The 27,576-nt window shown below is 39.7% G+C and overlaps 1 protein-coding gene across 3 annotated transcripts in view; it reads right to left on the minus strand.

The window, feature by feature from the left end:
- IFT122 (intraflagellar transport 122) overlaps positions 1 to 27,576 on the minus strand; it is a 98,346-nt gene that overhangs the window by 43,546 nt on the left and 27,224 nt on the right. For all 3 annotated transcript variants that reach the window (XM_061618486.1, XM_061618488.1, XM_061618487.1), the window contains 4 exons: positions 24,528 to 24,668; positions 13,709 to 13,762; positions 4,591 to 4,752; positions 57 to 223 (listed from right to left, as the gene is read on the minus strand). In XM_061618486.1, the coding sequence (XP_061474470.1) occupies positions 57 to 223; positions 4,591 to 4,752; positions 13,709 to 13,762; positions 24,528 to 24,668 (524 nt within the window). The remainder of the gene's footprint in view (positions 1 to 56; positions 224 to 4,590; positions 4,753 to 13,708; positions 13,763 to 24,527; positions 24,669 to 27,576) is intronic.

Consider the following 27,576-nt stretch of genomic DNA (forward strand, 5'->3'; position numbering starts at 1 on the left):
AAATACTTCTGCAGAAACATAGCAGCATATTTCTCTGAAAAACAGATGAGACGTACACATCAACCCAGCCTTGATCTCCACTGATCTCTATGGCCTTCATGTGCTCCCCTGCAGTAATATACATCTCCACAGCTGATTTTGGTTCATTGATGTTCTTGGCCCAGTCTGCTTGTTTTGTAATTAGCATCTTTGTATCTTTGGGATCTCCAGAGCCAAGGAATTCCTGAGGAAGTGCAAGAGATGACAATCGTGATTAAGCTTCCTGTAGCATTCACGGTGCAAATTGCCAAATCCAAATACCCATTTCTCTACCAACTCACTTTTCAATTTACTCTTGTAACTAAATTGCAGTTTACATCACGAGGAGTAAAAAAATAAAAGCAGAATGTACTAAATCAACTGATTAGATTTAAGCATGACTTGTATTACGAAGTACACAAGAACTCGCACAGTTTGAACATAGAGAAAACAAGACATCTACAGAAAAGCTAAATCCTGTTGGAAGAAAAACCAGTAAAATGTCAGGTTTTGCCTGCTTTTTGTGACTTGCCAAGAACAACATACATAAATAAAGTTAAAAGGCAGGTGACAGTTTTCTCTAAACAGGTCAGTCTTCCAATTTAATAGATCCTAAAGCCCATGGATTTAATTATGAAATCTGGTCAAAACCCACATTGTACACATATGGCTTACCCTATAGTGCTGAAGGAATGGATTAGCAAACATGGGAGACTAGAATGTATATTTGACGCAAACACTTGATTAAATGGAACATAACTTTCTATTAGTATTCTTCTATGTGTGGTTCAGGAGACAGTGTGCTGGACTCTGATAGAAGAGATCTATCTTCAAAGAGCCACAGCTCAGTAGTAGAGCACATGGTTTGCATGCTCAAGACCCCAGATTTAGTCCCCGGCATCTCCATGTAGGGGTAGCTCCCTATGGTTTCATTGAGTCGCATGAGCTTGGCACTTTCTATCAGTTACATCTGTAGAATGGCAACCAAAGTGGCCTAAACTGCAGGATTGTTGTGAAGACAGGTAAAACAGTAAGGCTGCAATCCAATACATACTTACCTGGCAGTAAGTCCCATTGAACCCAATGGAGCTTACTTCTGAGTAGACATGTCCTGGATTGCTGCCTAAGACAATAAAGTATTTTTGGTATTTGATAAGAGATGCAGTACATTTGATGTAAACTGCAGATGTTATTAAAAATACATATAGCCAATTAATTACTTATTTAGATTATTTTTAAAGGATTATTTCTTAATTGCTTTATATTTCTCCCAGGCATTTTAGCGTGTGTTTTTAAATTGTTTTTTAAAAATGTTTTTTTAATTTGTATATTTGTTTTTAATCTTTTTAATTGTTGTAAACTGTGCAGAGAGCTTCAGCTATGGGGCAGTATATAAATGCAATAAATAAATAAATAAATAATATTTTTAAAAAATCTCAAAGCAATGTAGAAAATGTAAACCAAATACAGACAGAACAGAATTTCAAAACAAACAGTAGAGGTTCAATACCATACAAAAGAATATCAAAGCCAGGTAAAAAGAGGAAATACAATTAAAAAAAACCTCAAATCAATATGCAAAATGAAAATCAAACATAGTATAAAGGAATCTCAGAACAATATACAAGGTGGATATAAAACACAGTAACAAAGAAGTCAAAACAATATACCAAACTCATATACAAGGCAAAAATTAATAACTCTCAAAACAATATACAAAATAAAAATAAAATACAGTACAGTATATTAATAATCAAATAAAAGCCTACTAAAATAACATTAGACTATTAAATCAATAACACTGATTTAATTTTACAGAATTAGAGTAAAGGGCCCAACTACAGGGTATCTGTTGTGCTAGTTAATGTCCGTTGGCATAAAAAGGTTTGTGAATCTGATTAAAGACTGTATTATTATCTAGTACACAACACCATCAGTTGATACCAGATGGCTACAACCTATTGGATTTGGGGAGAGAGAAACAGAAAAGAAACTGGTAAGATTAGGGAGTCACAAAAAAAATCCTGTTGCTTGAAAGCTCAGGGTGGTATTCAAAGCTAGCCCTACTTAGAGGAGGCCCATTGAAGTTTATAGACAGGAGTAACTTAGGTTCATTAATTCCAATGGGCCTACTTCGAGCAGTACTTAGCCGCATAAAACCCACAGTAAACACATACAGTAGGGCCCCACTCATACGGCGGGTTACATTCTGGACCCCCGCCGAAAAGCGAAAACCGCTCAAAAGCGGAACTCATTGAAGAGAATGGCATGCAACGCCCGAAAACCGCCATAAAAGCAGAACAAGCGCCGTATGAGTGGGGCTTTAGTCTAATTGCGCCCGCCACATTAGCGAAGCACCATAAAGCAGGGCCCTACTGTATTTAGAATAGACATAACTGTAACCAAGTTTGCAGACAATCATGTCACGTTGGGTGTGATCATGTCATAAACCAACTTATCACATCCCTGCCACAGACTGGTGTCTATGTCACTATACAAGGAAAAATCTCCACTTGCTAAATAGTACGGCACTACAAAACTCTAAAGCAGAGCAGAACTAGGCAGAAATTAAAGACTAACTGGAATGAAATAACAGCTCTGAATTAGCCATTCATGTGACTGGTGTACAGCATCTTTGTAGCAATAGTAAACCCAGAATATTACAGAACATTACACTCAATTCCGCTTAAGAAGATACTGCTGTTCTGTGGGGGTCCAGTCAAATATAAGAGCATTTTGTTTTGTTTGACTGTTAAGAAGCTGAACCTAGAAATGAGACAGTGTTTGTTTTGCGTAATTGTGTTTTGTAGCTTAGATCACTGAAATAAATTCAAAGCAGAAAGTTCAGTTTCCTGAACTGCAGTTAATTACTTGTGAGTTGACAGTAATGTGTGATTTGGTATGCTGATAAAAAGTCTAAGGCCACATGTACGCATAGTCTCCAGAGCTGTACCCACACAGTATATGATCCTCCATTGCAAACTGTCCAGGGTCACTTGAAACCATCAAGGCTCAGGAGACTGGAAATATCTAGCAGCCAAAGGCTAGCAGACAAAAAATAAAAATCATCACACTCCTTTCAAAAACTGATGGCAAACCAATGAACAAAACTGACTCACTTTAGCTGCTCTCTTGTTCATGAAGTTAACTTCATTCATGAGGCTAACTGCACATTACATGCAAATACGTGTAATAAAGCCCTTACAGCTGTCTTTAAAAAAAAAAAGGGAATAGCAGCTTTCAAGGGGAGCGATTTGGAGCAGAAAAAACCCAGGAAGCCCACAAGTTGGGCATCAAGGCAACAACCCTACAACAACTGGGTTTCAAAGGCATACTGCCTCTTACCTGGAGGTTCCACTTGATTATCATGGCCAATAGTCATTAATAGATTGATAGATTGCCCTCTGAGGGCAGAGAAAGGGTTAAAGCAATCCCTCATTGTTCTCTACTCAAAGCTGCTATTCCTTTAACAATAAATAAACAGAACACAAAACCCAGCTTTCAAGGCTTAATGTGTGTAATATGTCATTAGCCCCTATATGAAGCTCTGCCACCCTGAAAACATTTCATTTTACTCTAAGCTAGTTCACTGAACTTTAGTATTATGAAAATTCATATTAGCATGATGATAAATGTCTATGAATTAGATTTATGCTTCAGAGGAGTTTCAACACCACACTCTACTAAGACCTTGAAATTTTAAGTCAAATTTGCAAGAGAAAAGTGTTATTGAAATACTGACATGGCCATCTGCATTTCAGATGACCTCCCACTCTCCCCTGCAGAAAAGAAATTCAGAAGTATGTGTGTGTCACAACCAAAGCTTATATCCAGTAATGGATGGAGCAAGTCTGTAATGAGTGATTAATGAGACTATAAAGTGCACTGCTTTTCAAGGGTTTTGATAAGAAAAATATCACAGAAGACTTTAAATGTTCACAGATAAAACTTATGAAACTGCACGTAAAACTGTCACATTCTTCAAACAGTGTACAACTTATTTTGGCATGGGAATTCAATTTGCAGATATATACAAAAACAACTTCAGGGGTCATTTACAGGATAAAAGGAATCAGAGCTTATTTCAGTGGTTGTTAATTGGTATTATTAAGATGCAATGGGAATCCCAGGATGTTTTGACCACATTCTTGAGTAGGAATGCGCCACAGTATCGCCATGAAGGTTCCTAAGAACACACAAAGAGCCCTGATGGATCAAGCCTGTGGAAATCTAGTCCAGCATCCTGTTCTCTCAGTAGCCAGCTAGATGCCTATGAGAAGCCTGCAAGCAGAACCTGAGTGCACCAGCACCCTCCCTACTTGTGATTCCCAGAAACTGGTATTCAGAAGGACACTACCTCCAGCCATCATGGAAAGCCACAGAAAGCCTTATCATTCATGAATCCCCTTTTAAAACCATCCAAGCTGGTGACCATCACCGCATCTCATGGGAGAGAATTCCATAGTTTAACTATAGACTGTGTGAAGAAGTTCCTGAGAGGTTAGTTACTCAGTGATGTTCTTGGATACCAGAGTCAGTTTAAATGAACACTCCATAAATAATGTCATGTACCTTTGCATAGTCAAACATGCGCAAGTCAGTGTACATATCAAGAGCCAGATTTTCATGTCCACTTCTTTTGTACAGTTTGGCTGCTTCGTGAAATCTTCCCTGGTATGCATAAACATCTGCTAGAAACAGGTCATTGTTGTTCTCTCCACGCTTCTTCCTCTCCTTAGGAAAAAAAAAGACAGGAAATATTTTAGCAAACATAATCAGGCAGAAAGTACAATTCACAAACCTTTAAAAGTGGATTACTTACATGTAAACCAACTTAGCCCTACTGACATCAATAGCATCCTTAGTAAGTGTTCTATATTAAGTGTCTCTCTGTCTCTCTCTCTCACACACACACCATTGCAGTAAAAAGCAAAAAACACCCCCTTATAATATAAAGAAAGAAGTAGAAAAGACTCTTGTTTAAAAACCACTGTGTGTTTTATAAGGTAGTTTAAACTATTTCTAATTTTACACTGCTTTTTACTAATGATGCTTCCAAATACTTCCAAAGGTTTTATCCAACCCATATCACTAGAGAAGCTTCAACAAACTGAAACCTTAGCGTGTTGAACAACAAAATGACCAAGCAGTGCCTAGGGCGATGCCCTTCCCCAGGAGCCCCGTATCTCCTATCGGACATTGTTCAGGAGGGCTCTCCAACCCTCTACAGAGGATTTCAGGGGGCACAGGGGGCTGCAGGGGGAAGGAGAGTTCAGGAGAGTTAATGCAAGTTACAATACAAGCCACAATCTCCACCCATATTTAAGTAATTCCCAATCCCGCTGATTTCAATAGGAGATTCAAGTGCTTTCCATAGACATCTGGTTGGCCAGGATGCTGGACTGATCCAGAAGGCTAATATTATTATTATTATTATTAAAATTTATAACCTGCCCTTCCTCCCAAAGGGAGCCCAGGGCAGCAAATCAATAAAGCACTAAAACATCTTAAACACAAACATTTAAAAACATCTAGAAAACCAATTTCAGTACAGATGCAGACAGGGATACAGTATCTACTTAAAAGGCTTCTTGAAAGAAGTCCTGACGTTCTTACAGGAGGACTCAGCCTCATTTCCCTAAAGGCTCTTGGGGGTGAGTGGATCACCAAGAAGTAAAAGCAGACACCATGACAAATAGAACATTCTTTTGAGCTATAATCTCCTGAGATAGAGATTTTATGCAACAGCCTGGAATAGCCCTCAATCGTACAACACAAATAGTTAATAAATTGTGACTGATAACTAATAATTTAATGAGGAACTAAATACTCACAGTGGTAAAGTGATCACGACTTAGATTGGCACACTTAAGAAGTGCTCCTGGAACAATGCCAAAGTAACCATTAAGACAAAGGTGCTGATCTACCAAACTTGCGTTCTTATTACCTTCTTGCATGTCAGTGAGAAATGAACCACTTATAGTAGTTAAAGAGGAAAGCTCAACAGCTTCCACATTCACATTGTATTCTCAGCATTCTGGGTTGAGATAAGCTCATCAGTATGGTCATCTTTTCCCAGGACAACCTGTGAAGCCATTTGATGCTTCCCAAACAGAAATGACTGTGCTAGCTTATGTACGTGTAGAATATCAAGGATATATAATGCAAAGGATATATAATGCAAAGAGGACATATAATGCAAAGAAACCAAGAAGGTGACTAAGGTTGCCCAAAGCTCTGATATAAGCACATTTATAAATATACACTTGAGAAACTGTGATGCTAAATGAAGGACTATGGCAAACAGGTAGTAGACTTTGTATGGCCATACAAAAGCGCTATGCAAAATGATTCCTACAGCATAATATACAGCAGAGCATTTGGTCAACGGTATGTACAGATGTGACATTAATCCTAGTAATTCATGACTGGACTCTTCAGTCACCAGAAGAAAATGCAAAAGGATTCAGCAAGTTGACTCCCTTAAAAGTAGATACTTATATTTAAAAAAGCATGAATTTCAGACATGGATGTCAGGATCCTGTTGTTCTGCAGAAGCACCTTTGAGAATAATGCAGGTTATGCCAAGGTCTATGGAGCATACATTTGAGTTTGTCCATCCTGAAATTTTTTATGTTTAATTTCTTAAAAGCTGAAAAAGATGTGAAAACAGCTGTTAAAGGACTGGAGCCTAGGTGATGTTTCTAAGGCATCCTATTTTATACCTGCAAGTTTCCTGAGCTTTTCTACCAAGTTTATCTATCCATTCCCTTTCTCCCCTGCTCACTTACTGTCCCTCGTAATTCCTGTCCTCCTCCTTCTCTACTAATCCAATGTCTGCCAAGAAACAGAGGCAAACTGAACACATTTGAAGAATGTATATTATTTACATTTTTTGTACTTGTTGACGTGTGTGATTCTTGGCAAAGCTCTTGCAACTTTGACAAGGGTAAGAAAGGCACTCAAAATGAATACATAGAAAATTTCAAGTGTCTGGTAGCTTTAGATTTTAGAACATAATACGGATTTAATAACCAATATTGTAAACATCAGAAACTGGTGGTGTAACTTTTATTTCTATTTTAAAAATTAATAGCCACCATCTGCACTATCAGTTTGTTGTTATGGTGATCAACAACACAGAATGCCTATATTTTTAATTAAGTACTTTGCATTTTAAATTCAGTATTTTCTAGTTAAGAAACACGGCACTGAACATGATTTTTTTTTAAAGTCATCTCTCACAGACAGCTAAGAATAAATTTCAATGAAGAACTTTCAAAGTCACCACAATGGAATCAAAATATCCTCCAACTGGATTAATAAGTCTGCAATAAACCCTCCAACAGGTCCCCTCCCAGTGAAATACATGTTAAGTTTTCAAGAAGGATTAACTTAATTGGTTGCCACCTGCCATGAAACATGTGCTCCGTTAGCAGGAACAAAACCAGTTTTCTGTCATGAAAAGAAACTTTTTAAGTGTGTGTGAATATCGTGTGTGTGTGTATGCTCACACGCATGCATGTGCCTGCGCATAAGTGCCATCAAAATCCAAAAGAGATCAATTGCTGTTCCAAGAATACCACATACCTTGGCCTTAACAATATTACAATTTTTTGACAGTAAAAATCTAAAAGGAAAGATTGGGCAGACCACCTAGGTTACCTCGTTAGCTGTTCAAAGTATCATTCTGTCTTTCAATCCTGGCAGAACCAGCAGCAGGATCTAAGGATATTTATGTGATTTAAAAAGCACAGTGTGCCACTTATGAGCCTTTTATTCCTTAGTACTTTTGGCATTTTACATCAGGCATGCTGAAAGCTGGCCTGGCTATGAGCTGTGCAATATGCATGAATTTAATAACTCAGAGCAATGATTAAAATATACCTCTCCATATTGCTCATTTTATATCTCCCTGTCTGATAAGGGACATTTGCCTCCCTATTCTTTGCCCCTTTCCTCTCCTCTAATCCTCCACAATGATTATTCAGAGATGGGAAAAGACTCACCCTTTACTGTAATTACCCACCGAACAATTTCAAACACCATTCTCTTTGGCCTACCTCTCAGTATTCTACAACGAAGCAACATTTAATTTTGAAAGCTACCGCTTTCACTCTTTTCTCCCCTTCCCACCTCAGTGAACAGGACAAATCTCCAGACGTGCAGAGCTGATCATTCATGGGAACAGAAGACAACCCTTCCTTCCCACTTGAGAAAAACTGAACAGAGATTAGAGTTGGTCTGTCTAAAAATCCTGAAGGGATGCTAAAAAGAAACGGTATAAGAAATAAATAATTAAAAACAGTGAATTATATGGAATAAAGTTATCTTGTTCACGCGAGACTTTCCGCTTGCACAACAGAACTTCCCCTCCCTTACGTCCCCCCAAATCTGCTCTGGAGAGCTGGAGGAAGCAAGTTATGTTGCACAAGTGAGAGTCATTGTGTGAATGGGATGACTTTGTGGGATACCACCTAGTATTAGCATCATAGGTACTAACCTGGTACCTGATAGCAATGAATATTGTTGTGGTTTGTCTGGTGTCCATGCATATCCCCTAAAAAGAAACCACTTCTTAAGAGGTGTAACAAAACGTGAAAGTGACTGGTGGATTCAGTTAACTGGAAGATAGTAGGCATTAAGGACACCATTTTCTGAACTCTTGCTATATTTGCAAGGATCAGGGGAACCATACTTTAGCAGCCAGGAAGGAGCAACAAGACTGTGTGCCTGTTCCACATCCCTGCTCTCACCTCCAGCCTTCCTTGGCATTTACATCTTTAATTTAAACAACAGTTAAATGTTCTGCCCAAATCAGGGAACTGTGGCTTAATATTGGTATACAAACCAGGATCTTAAACCACAGGGCCAGTCTGCATGCAACACTAAGCCATGGTTTAGCGCTACATGGATGAGCCTCAACAAGCTTGAGCAAAGCATCTATCTCATGTGTATGTTAACAGAAGGACTTCTGCTGAGTTTACTTTCAGTTTCAAAGAACCCTGGATTAGCATTAATAAGCCGGGATTCTTAGAAAGAGCAAGCAGATTCAGCAGAAGTCCTCCTCCTGGCAGCATAGGAGAAAGGGGGGGGGGAGGAACACATAAGCCTGATGCTTCCCACAGGCTCACTGAGGCTTGTCCATGTAGCACCAGAGCATGGACTAGCATTATGTGCACATCAGCGAACAGCCTGAAGTTGGTTTAAGATCCTGGTTTGTAAACTGGCATTCCTCAGTTTCGGAGAACCATTTAATTGCTGTTTAATTAAACCAGCATGTTTGCACTGGGAAAGAAAGATGAGGAAAGGCAAGGAAGAAGTGTGTAGTGCTGTTGTTCATTTCCAGTGCTAAACTATGGCTTAGCAAGCTGGTAATTGAGCATTTGAACACAACAGGAATTATTTCATTCTGTCCACACTGGGTTTTGCCTTTGCACAAAATAATCATTTCCCAACATTATGTAGTATTTCTATGAGCAGAAAATCTAAGAGAAATCATGCAAATTTTAGAGAAGTGTTCCAGACAGTGAGGAAGATTGTGTAGGATAAGATTCAGTCCATTAGGTTTGCATCAAAAGACACATGAAAACATAGAAAGATATATGTGAATATATATTATTTTATTATATATGGTGTTTTCACCTTCTCTTCAAATGTATAAAACAAATTAGCCTACCAATCCCAAAACACAAAGTCACAATACCTAGTTTCAAAGTCACAATACCTAATTGTACTGAAATTTATCAAATGGCTACTGAAAGTTATGCTTATACCATCCAGTTAAAAGAAAAATTAATCTGACAAGAACATAATGAAAGGTGAGATTTTGCAAGATTGGAAATTGCATCTCTCACTCTAATTAGCAACATGCTATCTATGAGAAGGCAGTTTAATGTTATAGCATGGGCACAGAATGCCAAATTACATAGGAAGCTGCCTTATATCAAGTCAGACCATTGTTCTACCTAGCTCAGTATCATCCACACTGACTGGCAATGGCTCACCATGGTTTCAGGGAGGGGACATGCCTAGCCCTACCAGAGATGCCAAGGATTGAACCTGGGACCTTCTGCAGGCAAAGTAGACACTCTACCAGTGAGCTACAGCCCTTCCTCCAAAATCACCCACATTAAGCTCAACAACAGCGCATGAATAGCCACTGTGGACTTAGGCTGCAATCCAGTACACACTTACCTGGGAGCAAGTTCTATTTAACCCAATAGAACTTCCTTCTGAGTAGACCTGTATTGGATTGCAACCTTAGTTGTTGAAGCACAGAGAACTCCCTGTGATCCATTCCACTGGATTTGTTAAACAAGACAGGAGAGAGCTTATTTGCTTCCACCTCTTTCCAGCTAATCTCATACAGAAGGCTTACGTTACGTCCCACTTGTTTTGTTGAATGTCAGTTTTTGAAATCCATAGGATAGCATCTTCAATTCCCCCACCCCAGCTTTTTCCTCCTTGATGCATCTTCCTTGTGCATCTTAAAAGGTTTATCTTACACACAATCCTACAGTGTATACCCCAACCATGTGTTCTCTTTTGTATGATATTCTGCAACATCCTCACCAACAGCACTAAAATAGACCCCAAAGGATACAGGATGGGGGCAAATGGCCAGCTCTAAAGGATTTAGACTTATTTGAGCAGACTGTGTCCTGCCCAGAGCGGGACTCACGAGATGGAAACGAGGATGGAATCAATTCCTGTTTTATTAAAGTAGCATCGAAGGCAATACTTTTCATAGGCACACTATGCTAGCTCACTGCAATCCCTAACTAGGCTACCTAAGTAAACTCTGCAGAGTGTGAAGGAAGTTGAGTCAGCACCCCGGTCAGGAGGGAGCAGGCTTAAGTAGGAAAGGTCTTTGCCCGTAATCTCTGACTCCTTTGAAGAACCTCCCTCTGACCAAAGCGCTTCCCCCAGCGTCTGGCACGGGGTGAAAGGGGGCATGCTTCCACTGGCTCATCCGACATTACAGCCTTGATAGGTGCCGCCTCGGCTTCAGGAGGTAGGGAAGCGCTTGACGTGCCAAGGGGGGAGCTCAGGGGGGTAGAGTTGGCACACCCGCCAACACATCCCCCAACTGCTCTATGGGGGCATCTGGAAGCTGAGCGCAGTCTTCTTCGGCGGGAGAACTGTCCGTGGGAACTGGCACAGTGTCAAACACACCTCCTCCCGCCTCATCCTCGAAAGTCTCAACACCTCTGATTCCTCCCCTTGCTCTAGTAGCCAGCACTGATGCTCATCCAGCCCCTCTCCTTGATCCTCCTGAGACAGCTGGGGCTCAACATACTGCTCTGCATCTCCCTTTGTTAAAAAAGAGAGAGAAAGAGGAACTAGCTATATGCCTCAATGGTGAAGGTGGAAAATGATTCTCATTTCCTGCCTTAAAGGGCCTTTTACAAGACCATAAATAAATTCTATCAATTCAGCTTCTGTGATCAAAACTTTTCATAGTAGTCTGAAAAGGTACACCCACTTTAAAAAAATCAGCTTGATAAAATGGGGAAAGGTAGATTTAATGAATTGCACATCACGGGAGTGAAGGATTTAAAACGGTGCTAGTCACCAGTAACATCACAATACCTCTAGAGGCACCATGATCCAAAATTCCACAGAGCATTCTCAACTGCTACAGATGCTGTATTGAAAAGAATTAAACACTGGGGTTTGGGTGGTGGGATAATGCAATATCCCTGCACATGAAGTGAAATGTCTGGATCTGGCACATTCATGGAAGATAAATCTATCAATGACTATTGACCATGATAATCAAGTGGAACCTCCAGGTAAGAGGCAGTATGCCTTTGAAACCCAGCTGTTGTAGGGTTGTTGCCTTGATGCCCAACTTGTGGGCTTCCTGGGATAATCTGGACTAGATGAAACTTTGATCTGAAATAGGCAGCAGGCTCTTCCTATTTAAAAAGGTTAATAAAATGTACCTTGACAGCACGAAACTGTGACTGTGTTGGAAGTTCTTAAAGCCCTCTAAAGATTATGCAGCCCTCCTTTCTCTTTCTCTCACAGGATCTGCCACAGGCAAGAGTTAAGTACCGCTGGAAAAATTACCTTAAGACAACTTCACTCGAGCCTAGCTTCAAAATAAGCCTCACACACTAACAGGGAACATTTTTACAAGACAGCCAGGTCTAAAATATCTGACAGACATCCATAAAGATGCTAGATGCAAGGAAATAAGATGGAGATGACCATGCAACCATTCAGCAGCCATTTTCAAACCCAGACTTAGCTATGCCCACCAGAACACCCAAAAATAATCTGCACAATTTGAGATCCCTTGCCATTCATTCTCGGGCAGCATAACTGACCCAGAGACAATGGACAACAACAGGACAGATGATGGGCTGTTTCAGCAATCTGAATACACTTTTGTTCTATCATAGTTGGTAAAAAGAATTGTAACTGTAGCATTTCTTCCTCATCCAATGTAATCTATGTCTGTAGTAAACTCCCTTTAACACTGTAATAAAACAAGGACATTTTTGCCACAAGTGGCTGCAAAGAGCAGACTGCATCCTTACACAAGAAACAGGAACCCCAATTAACATCTGCGTGAAGGATTCCCTTTAGACTTTTCATTGTACACCCACATGTTTTTCATTACTACAGTATCCTACAGGAAGGTCAGAGTGGTGATAGATTTGCTTTTCCTTTAGATTCTTCTTAGTAATTATTCTATAATTAAAATTCTATCAAGTCATGGGCTAGGAATTGAACAGGTTAAGAGCAAACATGAAAGCTGCAAGCCCCAAATTTTACTCCCAGCTGTCACTGATTTGTCATGTGACCTTGGGCAAATCATAGTACCTCTGTGCCAGTTGCCCGGTGTGCAAAATAGAGATAAAAATAATTACCTATCTCAAGAGGGTGATGTAAGACTTAATTCCGATTTATAAAATACTTTGAAACAAGCCATAGGAATCCACAACAGTAAAACTCAATATTCAAGCTATTCCCCAGTTTTTCATTAAGTTTCTGTCATAAGAGTGGATCAAAGTCAATATGTAGTGTGGAAGTAACAAAAGCTAGGCCTTAACTTTGGTTCAGATTTGTGAGTGCAAAGAAATATGGGTAGAATGTTTCAGTTTAATGTACTAAGAGGGGATGCTAAAAAGATGTTCCAAGAATAATGTTGATGCTGTAATGCAAGTAGAACAAACATGAGAAGAGTAAACACCTTAAAGCATTTGCAGGCTGCATGTATGTAACCCTTAGATTTTAAAGTACTGATAAGCACTTCCCCTAATTAATGTTTAATTTTCTCTGTTCTATGTGAAGGACAGTAACACATGTCAAGGTGACATACTAAAACAATGACATGCTGTAATTTGGGTTACATGTGCTTTAAGGAACCATATGCTGTAAAAAGTGAAAAAGCAGAGAGCTTAGGGCTTCATGGTGTTTCCATGTCAGTCTGATGTTCTCTCCAAACAGCTGTTTGAACTTTGCTCCCCAAATAAAGGTGACTAACTGGTCTGATCTAAAAACAATGTGAAGCTTTGTTTTCTTCCACAGTAGCGATCATCATTCGAATCAAAACTACTCAGCATTATTTTACTTCCCATAGAGTGATTCTCCTTTTAACATTCTGCTATCTGGATACTACACCGAGTATATTTTTTCCTTAATTCACATTCTGCATTTCACTTTTTTTCTGTACCTCAATGCTGCATATCAGTTCAAGATATTGAAGGTCTCGCACTCTGGTAAATGCCTATTGAAACACAGAAAGAAAAATAAATCAGCAATGTCCTAATATTTTGTAGGTAAATCGTCAACAGGTATAGTACAGTCCCCTTGTACTTAGTGATAGTTAATGACTGTGTATATGGTAGATAAAAATGATTAATATGTTTCACAGGTTGCACGGAATAAGGTTACTGTTTATACTCCTTACTTTTTGCATGGGACAAATACGGAGTTTCTAACTGAATATCTGATATGAACACACTGTAGCAAAGCAGTTGAATTACACAGAATCAGGTTAGGGCAAGCAATTTTTTAAAAATACAGCTCTGCAATAAACTTTGCCTCAGGTATGATATTAATTCAAGCACAGGATCAATCTTTATTCGTGCAGTTCCCAATCCCCATGTGCTATGTACCCTTGAGACACAGCAAAAAAACAGATGGAGCTGCTTTAGTCATGATCATTAAGGACAAATAGTAACCATTCTATAGTAAGCAGGTATCATATAAATGCAAACATGGAACAACGCCAAGATAGCATTGGCCAGAATTACACCAGGAACTGGAAAACAACAACAGGCCAGGAGGCTCAAAGGTAGAAAACCACTAACCTACTTTATGTTCAAAATATAGAGTTGTTGTAAGACCTCTTGAATGCACTAATTAAGTATGGGCATATTTATAGGAAGATAACTGGTCTAACACTTGATCTCAAATGCATTAACTAGAAGCAAGTACCACTGAAATAAATGGGAATTTCTGATGTGTACTGACCACAGTTCAGCGGGGCCCAAGTATCAGATGAAAAAACAAAATGCACCATCAGAGCTTTCCTTTCAGTTTTTACTGCAGCAGGGCACAGAGCCAAACACTCGCTCATTCCTTGCTATGCAGCCGTTTGTGGGGGATAGCAAAAAAGGAACGGTTCAGAGTCAGCATGTTTAAGATCAGGGTACAAAGCCACAATCCTAAACACAATTAATACCTGCCACTGAAGTAAACTGGCATCCTCCCTTGCTGTTTTTCTCCAGTTGTTGAAGATCATTTTAACTTGGCACACTTTTACTGTACATGGCTGGTAAGTGGCTGATAATGCTTTCACATTTTGATTTTAACTGCTACTCTTTGGTTACTTGTTTTATATTATTGTTTTTATAAATTTGTAATTTTTAAACGCTGTAAGCTACCCTGAGAGGTGCATTTGTACAAGAAAGGTGAGATATACATATTTTAATTTAAAAATAACAAGCTTTTGAACAATGTACATCAACAAAGATTTCTGAATAAACGTAGTCATTTTGGGATATGACAACAGGTCTTATGGGTCAGTAGCTGGTTAAAGAACAGGAAGCAGAGGATGGGGGGGGAGGGGGCAGTTCTCACAATGGAAAGATGCAAGAAGTGGATTCCTCCAAGAATCTGTACTGGAATCAATGATTTTTAATATTCAAAAATTACCTGGTGCTGACAGAAAAAAAATTATGCAGGATAGCAAATGTAAGAAGGTCTGCAGAGTTTTACAAAGGGATCTCTCCAAACTGGGTGAACTGATAATAAAATGGCAAATGCAGTTCAGCATAAGAAAGTGTAAAGTGATGCACACTGGCATAAAACATAAGACCTTAACTTCACATATATGCCCAGGTTGTACATAACACTGACTAGTAGACCATGATTTAGTACATGAGCAGCAATGAGCATGAATGAACCATGGGTTACATGAGCCCAAGGCTTAACTTGGTTTGTTCCAGCTTTTACCAGCTAAGCCATCATTAAGCATTACATGTGAAGGTGGCCATACTCTGTTGGCTGCTGAGCGAGCAGTAACTGACATAGAAAGAGATATCAGTGTTATGGTGGATAGTTCAATGAAAACATCAACTCAGTGTGTGCTAGCTATGAAGAAAGTAATTCCATGCTAGAGGCCATTAGGAAAGGGATCAAAAATAAAACTGCCAACATCATCATACCATTTTATAAATCTATGATGCAATTAGACTTGAAATAATAGTTCTGGTAACGACCCAAAAACATGCAGAAATGATACAGAAAAAAGCAACCAAAATGATGAAGTTGCTGGAACATCATCTCTAAGAGGGAATATTATAGCATTTAGAGCTTTTTCATTTAGAAAAAAATGTGAAGGATGACATGATAGAAGCGTAAACAATTCTGCAAGGTGTGGAGAAGGTGATCCAGCTGACTTTAGACAAACTTCTAACCATTCATTTCTTGGGAAAGTGATTGAGTGTGTAATATTGGAGCAACTCCGGACATGATGAATGAAATAGTTCCTCAAACAATTTCAATTCAATTTCAAATACAGATAAAGGTCAAATTCAGTTTTGGTAACTATTTGGATAATCTACTTCTGGAGATAAAACAGGATTATTCCATACCAATGGTTGTTCCAAAACATGAAAAGAGTCTGCTGGATCAGGCCAGTGGCCCATCTAGTCCAGCATCCTGTTCTCACAGTGGTCAATCAGATGCTAGTGGGAAACCCACAAGCAGAACCTGGGTGCAAGAGCACTCTGCCCTCCTGCGGCTTCTGGCAACTAGTTTTCAGAAGTATACTGCCTCTGACTATGCAGGCAGAGCACAGCTATCATGGCTAGTAGCCATTGATAGCCTTATCCTCCATGGATTTGTCTGATCTTTTTTTAAAGCCATCCAAGCTGGTGGCCATCACTGCCTCTTGTGGGAGCTAATTCCACGGTTTAAATATGTGCTGCGTGAAGAAGTACTTTCTTTTGTCTGTTCTGAATCTTCCAACCTTCAGCTTCATTGAATGTCCATGAGTTATGAGAGAGAGAAAAACTTCTCTATCCACTTTCTCCATGCCATGCATAATTTTATACACTTGTATCATGTTACCTCTTACTTGCCTTTTCTCTAAATGAAAAAGCCCCAAATGCTGCAACCTTTCCTCATAGGGGAGTCGCTCCATCCCCTTGATCATTCTGGTTGCCCTTTTCTGGACCTTTCAACTCTACTATATCCTTTTGGAGGTGAAGTGACCAGAACTGTACACAGTATTCCAAAGGCAGCCACACCACTGATTTATACAATGGCATTATGCTATCAGCAATTTTATTTTCAATACCTTTCTAAATGATCCCTAGCATGGAATTTGCCCTTTTCACTGCTGCTGTTCACTGGGTCAACATCTTCATTAAGCTATCCATGACACCAAGGTCTCGTTCCTGATCAGTCACCACCAGTTCTATACCCATGAGAGTACACATGAAATGAAGATTTTTTTGCTCTAATATGCATAACTGTACACTTGTTTATACTGAATTGTATCTGCCATTTTACTTCCCATTCAGTCAGTTTGGAGAGGTCTTTTTGGGGCTCTTCACAATTCCTTTTTGTTTTAACAACCCTGAACATCAGCAAATTTGGTAACCTCACTGCTCACCCCTAACTCTAGATTGTTTATGAGTAAGTTAAAAAACACAGGTCCCAATACTGATCCTTGTGGAGGAATCCAATTTCTACATCATTCCATTAGGACAACTGTCTATTTATTTCTACTGTGTGCTTCTTGCTACTTAACCAATGCCTGATCCACAAAAGGACCTCTCCTCTAATTCCATGACTGCTAACTTTATTCAGTAGTCTTTGGTGAGGTACCTTGTCGAAAGGTTTTTCGAAGTCTAAGTACACCATGTCCACAGGATCACCTCTATCTATATGCTTGTTGACACTCTCAAAGAATTCTAAGAGGTAAGTGAGACAGGACTTTCCCTTGCAGAAGCCATGCTGGCTCTGCCTCAGCAGGACTTGTTCTTCTATATGCTTTGTTAATTTATCTTTAATAATACTTTCTAACAATTTTCCCAGTGCAGACATTAAGCTAACCGGCCTGTAGTTCCTGGGATCCCGCCTGGATCCCTTTTTCAGCCACTTTCCAGTCCTCAGCTATGAAGGCGGATCTGAAGGACAAGTTACATGTGTTTGTTAGAAGATTAGCAACTTCACATTTAAGTTGAGAACTCTCGGGTAAAAGGCATCTGAACCTAGCAATTTGTCAGTTTTTATTTTGTCTATTAAGCCTAGAACTTCATCTCTCTTCACCAATATTTGCCTCAACTCCTCAGACTCCCTTCCTGCAAATGTTCGTTCATGCACAGGGATCTGCTCTATACATCTACTGTGAAGACAGATGCAAAAAATTCATTTAGCTACTCTGCAATATCCTCATTCTGCTTCAGTGCATCTTTGACTCCCTTGTTATCCAAGGGTCCAATCGCCTCTGTAGACGGTCGCCTGCTTTGAATGTACTTAAATACTTTTTTGTTGTTGGTTTTTATGTTCTTAGCAATGTGATCCTCAAATTCTTTTTTAGCATCTCTTATTGTCTTCTTACATTTGTTTTGCCAGAGTTTGTGTTCCTTTTTATTCACCTCATTCGGACAAGACTTCCATTTTTTGAAGGATGCATTCTTGCCTCTAACAGCATCTTTGATTCTGCTTGTTCACCATGCATTTGGTCCTGGTGGTACCTTTCCTGATCTGCGGTATATACTCCAGTTGAGCTTCTATTATTGTGTTTTTAAACAACTTCCAAACATTTTGGAGTGATTTGACCCTCTGGACTTTGTCTTTCAACTTTCTTTTTGCCAATCCCCTCATTTTGGGGAAGTTTCCTCTTTTGAAGTCAAATGTGACCATGTTGGATTTTCTTGGCAATTGGCCATTTACATGTTAGTAATTTAATAGCACTATGCTCACTGTTCCCGATTGGTTCAACAACACTTACATCTCGCTCCATATCCTGGGTGCCACAAGATTAAGTCCAGGGTCGCCATCCCTCTGGTCAGTTCCATGACCAACTGTTCTAGGGCACCGTCATTTAGGTTATCTAGAAATTTTGCTTCTCTGTCGTGACTGGAACACATATGTAGCCAGTCTATGTCAGGGTAGTTGAAGTCACCCATTACTACAACATTTCCTAGCTTGGATGCCTCCTTGATTTCATTTCTCATCACAAGATCTCCCAGAGCATTTTGACTGAGGGGATAGAACATCTCCAGTACTAAGTTACTCTTGGGGCACGGTATCACCACTCACAACAATTCTGTGGAGGAGCTTGCCTCTTTGGGGGTTTCTAGCTTGCTGGCTTCAATGTCCTCCTTCATGTATAGAGAGACAACACCTTCAATGGGTCCTTCGCTGTCATTCTGATATAGTTTATATCCAGGGATAACCATGTCCCACAATTTTCTCTGTGCCATCAGGTTTCCATTATGCTCACTATATTGATGCTGTCCTCTAAGACCAAGGACTCCAGTTCTTCCATCTTGGTTCAGAGGCTTCTAGCATTTGGCCTGCTGTATTTTTGCCTTTCTGAATTGCTATCTGTGCCTCTGCACTCACAATGCTTAGTTTTAGGCCTACCCTATTTAAATTTTCATCATTTTTTTTGGTCTTTATCCCAGGGAGGAGATTTATTCTGATCCGGAGCCTCCTCAGCTGCTGTTGGCTTTCCCCCTTCAATCAGTTTAAAAGTTGCTCTGCTACCTTTTTGATTTTAAGTGCCAGCAGTCTGGTTCCATTCTGGTTCTAGTGGAGCCCATCCGTTTTGTACAGGCCTGGCTTGCCCCACAATGTCCCCCAGTGCCTAACAAATCCAAACCCCTCCTCCCAACACCAGCATCTCATCCACGCATTGAGACAACAAAGCTGGTCCCGCACAAGGCACCAGTAGCATTTCAGAGGAAGCTACCTTGGAGGTCCTAGCTTTCAGCATCCTATCTAGCAACCTAAATTTTGCTTCCAGGATCTCATGGCTGCATTTCCCCATGTCATTGGTGCTAATGTGCACCATGAGCACTGATTCCTCCCCAGCACTGTCTACCAACTACTGGACGACGAGTGACATCCATAACCTTCACACTGGGCATGCCCATCACACACCCCACTATTTATGTTCTTAATGCTCAAATCATCCACCACGAGGATCCCTCCTCTACCACCCCTGAGAAGTATCCTTGGCACCAGAAGATAGCTGGTTATCCAAGGAATGGTCCCTTCTAAGGGATCGTTTCCTTCTTCCTCGGATAGGCATTCTCCTTCCCCAAGGCCCTCATTCTCCATGATAGCAGGAGAGCTTGGAGTGCAACATAGCTATAATGTCCCTGAAGGCCTCATCCACAAAGCTCTCTGCCTGTCTCAGCTTCTCCAGGTCTCAAGGAAACAAACTTGTTCCCCAGAGAGACAGGAGTTCATTGCACCGAGGGCAGACCCACAATTTCTTTCCAATAGGTAGACAGTTGTGTATGTTACAGGATGTGCAAAACACTGGAAAGCCCCCACCCCCTGCTTGCTTCCTATCTGCATGATTGTTTTTGTAGTTTATTGAGTTAATTTATTGAAAGCTTGGGTTTTGTTCAGATCAAGGGACAGACAGGCAGTGTGGAGTGCCCTGGCCTCCTCACCCTGCTGCTTAACTTGCCTTGATGCTTTGTCAGGTAGAGGCTCCCTCTAGCTCATGGAGCAGGCTCCCTTGTTAGGGTGTTCTAAATTTATGTGTGTGGCTGATTCCTCCCAGCTACTACTGCCAGCTAGTGAGTTCAGGGTGTGTGACTTAAATCTCAGTTCTTAGTTAGTTTAGCCCCTGGGGTTGTGGAGTGCAACGAAGTGCACCAAGGGAGTAGATTAAGTGAGGCTGATGGCTCAACAATCAATTGAGGATTAACTCCTTTGGGGTTACCTCAGCCTTCCTTCCTGAGAGAGAGGCCTGTTTAAAAACTTTTACTAATGATTAAAAAACTTTAACTCTCACAACTCTTATCATTGTGGACTCCTATATTTTATTACTTCACAACGGAAAATCTTGTAGAGATATGACAGCAAGCTCTTTCTGAGGGAACAGAGCCACGGACAATAGCTTTAGTGGAAGCCAAGTTAGCAGCTTGGACACAAAGTTCTGCAGAGGTCAATATTGTCTCCTATGTTGCTTAACACTCATAAGAAACCAATAGAGGACATAATCTCATGCTTTGTAACATACATGTTCTTCATTTCATTAATAAAGCATCTAGGAGCAGCTATCTTCAGTTTAGACCAGTGTATGGGCCCACAGTTGAATGGACGAGGATCATCAACAAATGTTGAATGCAGACAATATGATGTTAATACTTGTAATATGGATACTCTTGGGGATATGATCTACTTGTGATCAATGGGGCCACTGTGGTGCTCCTGGATCAGGTGTGCAATTTATGGAAGCACCTGCATCAACATTGGCACCGGGGAAAATGTAGTAGTTGTAGCTAGGAGCTTCCTTTGTCAGCTAATCTGAGACACCTCCTACATCCCTTCCTAGGAAATTGGAATTTAGTCACTGTCATCCATGCTGTTGCAATAATGAGGGTTGACTAGGTTGAAGCACTCTGCATGGGGCTCCTTTTGAAAACAGTTCAGAAGCTATAGACTGCAGCCCTGTGCACTAGCTATCTCCTGGCAGATGTAAGAAACTGGGAGTGTATTCAATCAGGCTTTGTGTGACAATTGTTCTGCCAGTCACTGAGCTTCTAGGTCCAGATCAAGGTGCTAACTTGACCTTCAAAGCTCCCAACAGCTTGGGAGTTGCAGAGAAGTTAATCAATGCCCATCTTTATTAGCCTTCAGAAGGTACTGTGAGATATCTGCAGCCCTGGGCTCCTACTGGGAGGAAGGGCGGGATATAAAACAAATAAATAAACAAATAATAAATAATATTTGTTTTATCAGGGGTTTGGAAACAGTGTAATCCTATAATGTCTACTCAGAAGTTAGTCCAAACCTTAGGCTGCAATCCTACCTACTTACTGATGTACAGGAGGGCACTGTAAAATTATTACTGTTGCTACTATTTATATCTCTGATTTATGTTTTCTTTTTAAAGAAAAATGTGTTTGAGTTGTTATCTTTTATCTTTATTATGTTTTATAGATGTTTTTAATCTTAATAGGCTGCCCATGCACTTGAAAGGATGGTGTATAAATTAAGAAGGGAAAAGTTCAATAAAAAAATCTCCAGCATACCATGGCACCTAAGAATGTAATCTCAACACACTAAATAAGTCACAGCTATTTTCATTTCTATAAACTGCTCAAATAAATACAGTGATGGTTCCTCATTTATACAGAAGTTTAATCTATAACAAATATATTGTGCTTACACAAGAACAGTTGAGACATATCCTGGAAGGTGATTCTCTTCATGTTAATCTGCTCTAATGCCTAAAGGGTAGAATACTTAATATTTTCAAGACAACAAAAACAGCCTCCCATTAAACTGCATCCTCTACTATATCTAATACCTTCTCTTTGGCCGAGCAGCAAGATAAAAATAACTATATAAATAACTATAAACAGCATCAATGGTGGCTTTGCACTACCAGTAAACATTTCTGCTTGCACAAAGCCGAGCCTTTGATTTCACTACCACAGCCCTTTGTGCCTCCAAAAATCTGCTCTCTGGAACATCATGGGACATGGCATGGAGGGTTGCAGTAGGGGGAGTGTGTGGTTTCAGTGAAAATCTGCTGCCTCACCTTGAGCAATAGAAATACTTTCCACTAGTGCAAAGCTGCTACTGGATACAATCCACTATTATTATTATTATTAGTAGTAGTAGTAGTATTAGTAGTAGTAGTGGTAGTAGTAGTAGTAGTAGTATTGACACTTCTGTTTGAACTCTGAATATATTCTAAAAGCATATTATCTTAAAACTCTATCTAAAAGGTGAAAAGGACCATTAAGAAAAAGGAAGCATATTTTAATAGCTTTGTATTTTAACAATATTTAATAATACTTTCAAAACAATCCCCTTTATTTAACAGAAGGTTGTCTAAGCAGAAAGACCAATAATGAATAATAGTCCCAGGGCATGGTCTGCAGCAGCATGCTCCAGCAACCATGCGGAAAGCTAAGTAGCTTGGGGCTGCCTTTGAAGACTGTTTGGAAACTTCAGCTGGTGCAACGAGCTGCAGCCAGAATGTTAACTGGGGCTGGTTACAGGGACCATACAACTCCCCTGCTGAAACAGTTCCACTGGCTGCCAGTCTGTTTCCGGACACAATTCAAAGTGCTGGTTATGACCTATAAAGCCCTATACGGCTTAGGTCCAGGCTATCTGTCAGACCGTATCTCCCTATATGAACCTGCCCGGGCCCTGAGATCTTCAGGAGAGACCCTTCTCACGATCCCAACACCTTCACAAGTGCAACTGGTGGGGACACGAGATAGGGCCTTTTTGGTGGCTGCCCCTAGGCTCTGGAACTCCCTCCCTAGGGAGGCAAGAATGGCCTCCTCTGTGCAGTCTTTCCGCCGACAGCTAAATACTTTTTTCTTCCGGGAGGCCTTTGGAACTGAAGGTTTTAAGGGTAGTGATTGAAGAGGATGCTGTATGTTATTGTTTTGCCTGTATGCTCCTAAACTGGGTTGCAGTATTTTAAGAGTAATTGGTTTTAACATCTTAATAGTTTAATCCTGTTTTAATGCTGATTTTATATGTTTATATGTTTTATATTTTTATAGGTTCTTAATGATGTGTACTTGTTTTTATCTGGAAGCTGCCTTGAGTTCCAGTTTGGAAAAAGGGTGGGGTATAAATAATAATAATAATAATAATAGTTCTGGGTCTGGTCAGTGTCTGGGTGGGAGATCATCTCCATGTACTTTGCCTTGAATTCCGTGATGGAACAAAGTATAAGATAAGTATATTTCTCCATGCTATCTTGGAAATCTTGAAAAAACAGAGGGCAATACAAAAGACCAGAAAAACAATGTCAGCCAGTCCCAACAGCAAGGGACTTTGAGAGGCTTTGGGTATTCACACAAGAAGGAGAATCATAGAATAGTAGAGTTGGAAGAGGCCTATAAGGCCATCAAGTCCAACCCCCTGCTCAATGCAGGAATCCAAACCAAAGCATTCCCGACAGATGGCTGTCCAGCTGCCTCCTGAATGCCTCCAGTGTCAGAGAGCCCACTACCTCTCCAGGTAATTGGTTCCACTGTCGTATGGCTCTAACAGTTACGAAGTTTTTCCTGATATCCAGTCGAAATCTGGCTTCCTACAACTTGAGCCCATTATTTCCAAGAAAGAAAATGTGCTATCTCTTCTCAGGTTTGTTTAGAATTTCCAGAGCTGAGCCCATGCAACTCCTCACTGTCAGATGTAAAGGGAGTACCTATGGTCTGGGACATGTGAAGTTTGTATATCCCTTCCCCCCATGCACACACTGGAGGACATTCAAAAGAAGATGTCCCAAGTTTTTCTGAATGAGAAAGAAACAAAATAAATGTTCACATTCAAAGCTGAAGTGCTTCACAAAGGAGAGAAGAGTGGCTAAAAAATCTGTATCCTTTTTTTTAAAAAAGCAGACTTATTACACTATAGGAAAATAAATCTTTACTGCCACATAGTGGTCAGCACAGTTAGTACTGGATGAATATGGGTGATTCCACTCCCCCCCCCAAAGTGCTATTCTACTTTAACTTGCATTTTAATAATTAGCTATCTCTGGAATTCAATTGGAATTAAAAGATTTTACATGCAATTTCGTATGTCCTAACCCATAGGCAATGAAATGGCTATTTTGCATTATGAACAGAAATAGAAAACACAACAAATTCTCTTTTTTCATAAAGTAAATTTTTTTAAGAGATCCTTTCCATTATAAAGTATACAGATCACAGTTCCTAGTGACACAGCTGGGTATGTACATACAGTTATTTCAACTCCATGCTAATACAAACTGCAGAAGATTAAAATGCATAGCTGAAGCACTTTACCTTCTTAGCTGTTTCAAATTCGAGTCCTTCTAAAGCCTCCATAGCCAGTTCTTTCCAATCTGTGTCTGTTACTCCTAAGCAAGCAATCTTATAGGCTTCTTTGAACATTTTTCTTTCCAAGTACTGATACATGGGTGCTGACTGCAAATTTTCATTGAAACCAAATTAAAATATGATGACATTAGTGCAATTTCCTATACTTGATAGGCAGAAAACTTCCTTTCATATCACATTTACCATAATTGTAGCACAAATCAAATGTTCTACTTTTCCCACTAAGATGCTATAATGAACATACTTATCCATAAAATTATATAATGTAGCCTAGTGCCCCAATCTGCCTAAAGAAATTTGGATGTTTATCATTTGCAGATCAGGAACTGCAGATATAAATCTGATGCACATTCAAATGTACACTGGACTACATAGCTAAGAATGAATGGCACCAATCTACAGGCATTGCTTTCAGTAGGTTGCATGTTTGAATGTGCATCTCCATCCAAATTATGGCATAATTAATCACATATAAATACCATTTTAAGTATGACTAGTGGGATCAGACTGTTCTTTTGCTAAGAGCAGGATTTACTTAAGACAGATCTCCAACAGATGTTTACTCAGATTTTTCTACAAAACATCTCATGTAGGAAATTCCAAAATGCATCCCCTGGCTAACTTGTTCTGTTGCCAAACTGCTCTGACAGATGGCAGTTTGTTTTCTCTCTGTCAAAAGCAACAAAATACAATTACCCAATCACCATTTATGGCAGCCTTTTAAATGTTTGAAAATGATTCCCACTTAATGATCCCCTTTAAAATTTCCCTCAAGGCTACGTTTGCACCAATATATAATTAAAAAGATATTTTCATGCAGCTAGTGCATAAATCTAGTACCTTCAATATCCTTGTGCTAAATCAAATTCATTTTTTAGTTGCTGGTGGGAAGTTCATGTTCCAAGTAAGTTTAACATTCTCTAAGCCAATAAGTAAATTAAAATTCATTCAACATTTTTATTGCCTCTTGTATTCTACGCCGCTTCATTTCTACTAAACTTCTCCATTGTGACAATTTAATTGTGATGTCAACACCCAACAAGATTTCTGCATGGGTCTAACCAAGGCCACATGATGACCTTATTCCCATCCATTTCTGGCAGACAACCTTCTTACTGTTACAGCCCAAATGGCAAAGAGCCATAAAGATGATCAAATGCATTATAAGGGTTTGTGAACTACAGTTCACATCATCATGAATTGCTGTCCTGAGTTATAGATATATATCAGAGGTAGGAGACCCTTTTCAGCCTGAGGGCTGCATTATCTTGTGGGGAACCTTGCAGGTGGCCTTCCAGGGGACACATTCCAGTGGTGGCTGGGGCCAGAGACAAAAGTGGATGTAGTATCAGATGTGTGCAGTGGGCTACATTCCAGTCATGCAAAAGTGAGAGGTACACACAAAACTCTCCAGCTAGGCATGCAAAAGGCATTATCACAGTTCAAGGACCAATTCTAGCAACGCAAAAGCATGCCAGGAAAGCACAGAGCAGGACCAGTGAAGGGAAGAGTCCTGGGAAGAGTCCTGAGAGGCCAGATAGAAGGGATTGGAAGGCTGCATTTGGCCCTGAGGCCTGAGTTTCCTCATCCCTCTCTCTCTCTAGATATATAAATGTATGTATATATATCGGGATTCTAAAAAATGAAGTCAGAGAGTGAAATGCAGAAATGTACAGACACAGATAAGTACCCAACTGGCTGCAGAAATTCACATTCAGAGTTCTTGATGACACATACATCTTGGCATTAGTAAGCCAACTACCACAATGTACTAAAAATCCTTTGTCTCGATTCAATCCACAAGTGATATTATTGGACCTCTTGACATAACCTGTCTATCTCCATCACTATTAACTTTCAGGAGGAATTTGAAAACATTCCTATTTATCCAGACGTATGATGGCTGAAGAGAACTATTCCTGGCAATCTGAAGATCACTGATGAAAGAACATTTTTAGCTCTGTTTTATAATATTTTTAATTGTAAGTGTGCTTTGGGAAGTTTTTAATATGTTTTTCTTTTTTGTTAAATGGGTTTTTTTTATGTTTGCTGCCCTGGGTTCCTTCAGGAGGAAGGTGGGATATAAATTCAATAAATAATAATGTAAATCCGTGGTTTTACATTGCAATCTCCTTTTGAAAATCCTTTGCTCCAGGATGAACACTTTAAAGTAAGTTACAACGTCCTGGAATGCTGAAATGTTCCCCTACTGGCTTCTGAATATTGCCATTTCTTACATCAGATTTCTGTAGATTTATTATTGTGTGTCCATTTATTCTTCTGCACAGAGCCTGGCCTGAATGGTATTTGCAACAATGCTGGATAAAGTTCAGTTTATGATCCATTATGAGGCTCACATCCTCCTCTGCATGTCTACTGTATTTTGAATTTGTAGATTTATTTTCTATATATAATTCCATGTGTACTCTTTGATGAATTTTATCTTACACTCAAGAAAGATTATTTTAATTTCTAATCCTATCCACCAAAGTGCTTGTAATACAGATTGCCTCAGAACTAGGTGCCAATGTTTACAAGTGTGTTGCCTGCTCTTATTCAAATCATTATTTAAAATAGGGACCACCAGCTCAAAGCCAAACCTCTATATAACACCACTTGGTAAATCCCCTTAGTTTTCTCTTCCTTTAAGTAAAAGCCAAGTGGAAAACAAGTGCATTCCAAACCCCTTCAGTTCTAGGAATGCCATTTATTAGATCTTTGATCATGTAAATTCAGAACAGCTAAAATGTCAACCTCAGTTCTGCATTCCTTCTACTAATGTTAGTCAGTTGTGGATGGACACGGAGCACAAAATCAAGTATAAATCCCACCCGCACTCTCATACCCTTTTTCTTTTAGAGAATGAAAAGAAATGTGTGTCCGAAGTAGTCCCTATGAACTCTATGAAGCGAATGGCCTGCTTTGTATCTTGGCTTAATACACTAAGACATGCATGAACCTCATGCCTACATGCTCCATTCTCATATCACTCCTC

The sequence above is a fragment of the Rhineura floridana genome, chromosome 3, assembly GCF_030035675.1.
Source record: "Rhineura floridana isolate rRhiFlo1 chromosome 3, rRhiFlo1.hap2, whole genome shotgun sequence".
NCBI lineage: Eukaryota > Metazoa > Chordata > Lepidosauria > Squamata > Rhineuridae > Rhineura > Rhineura floridana.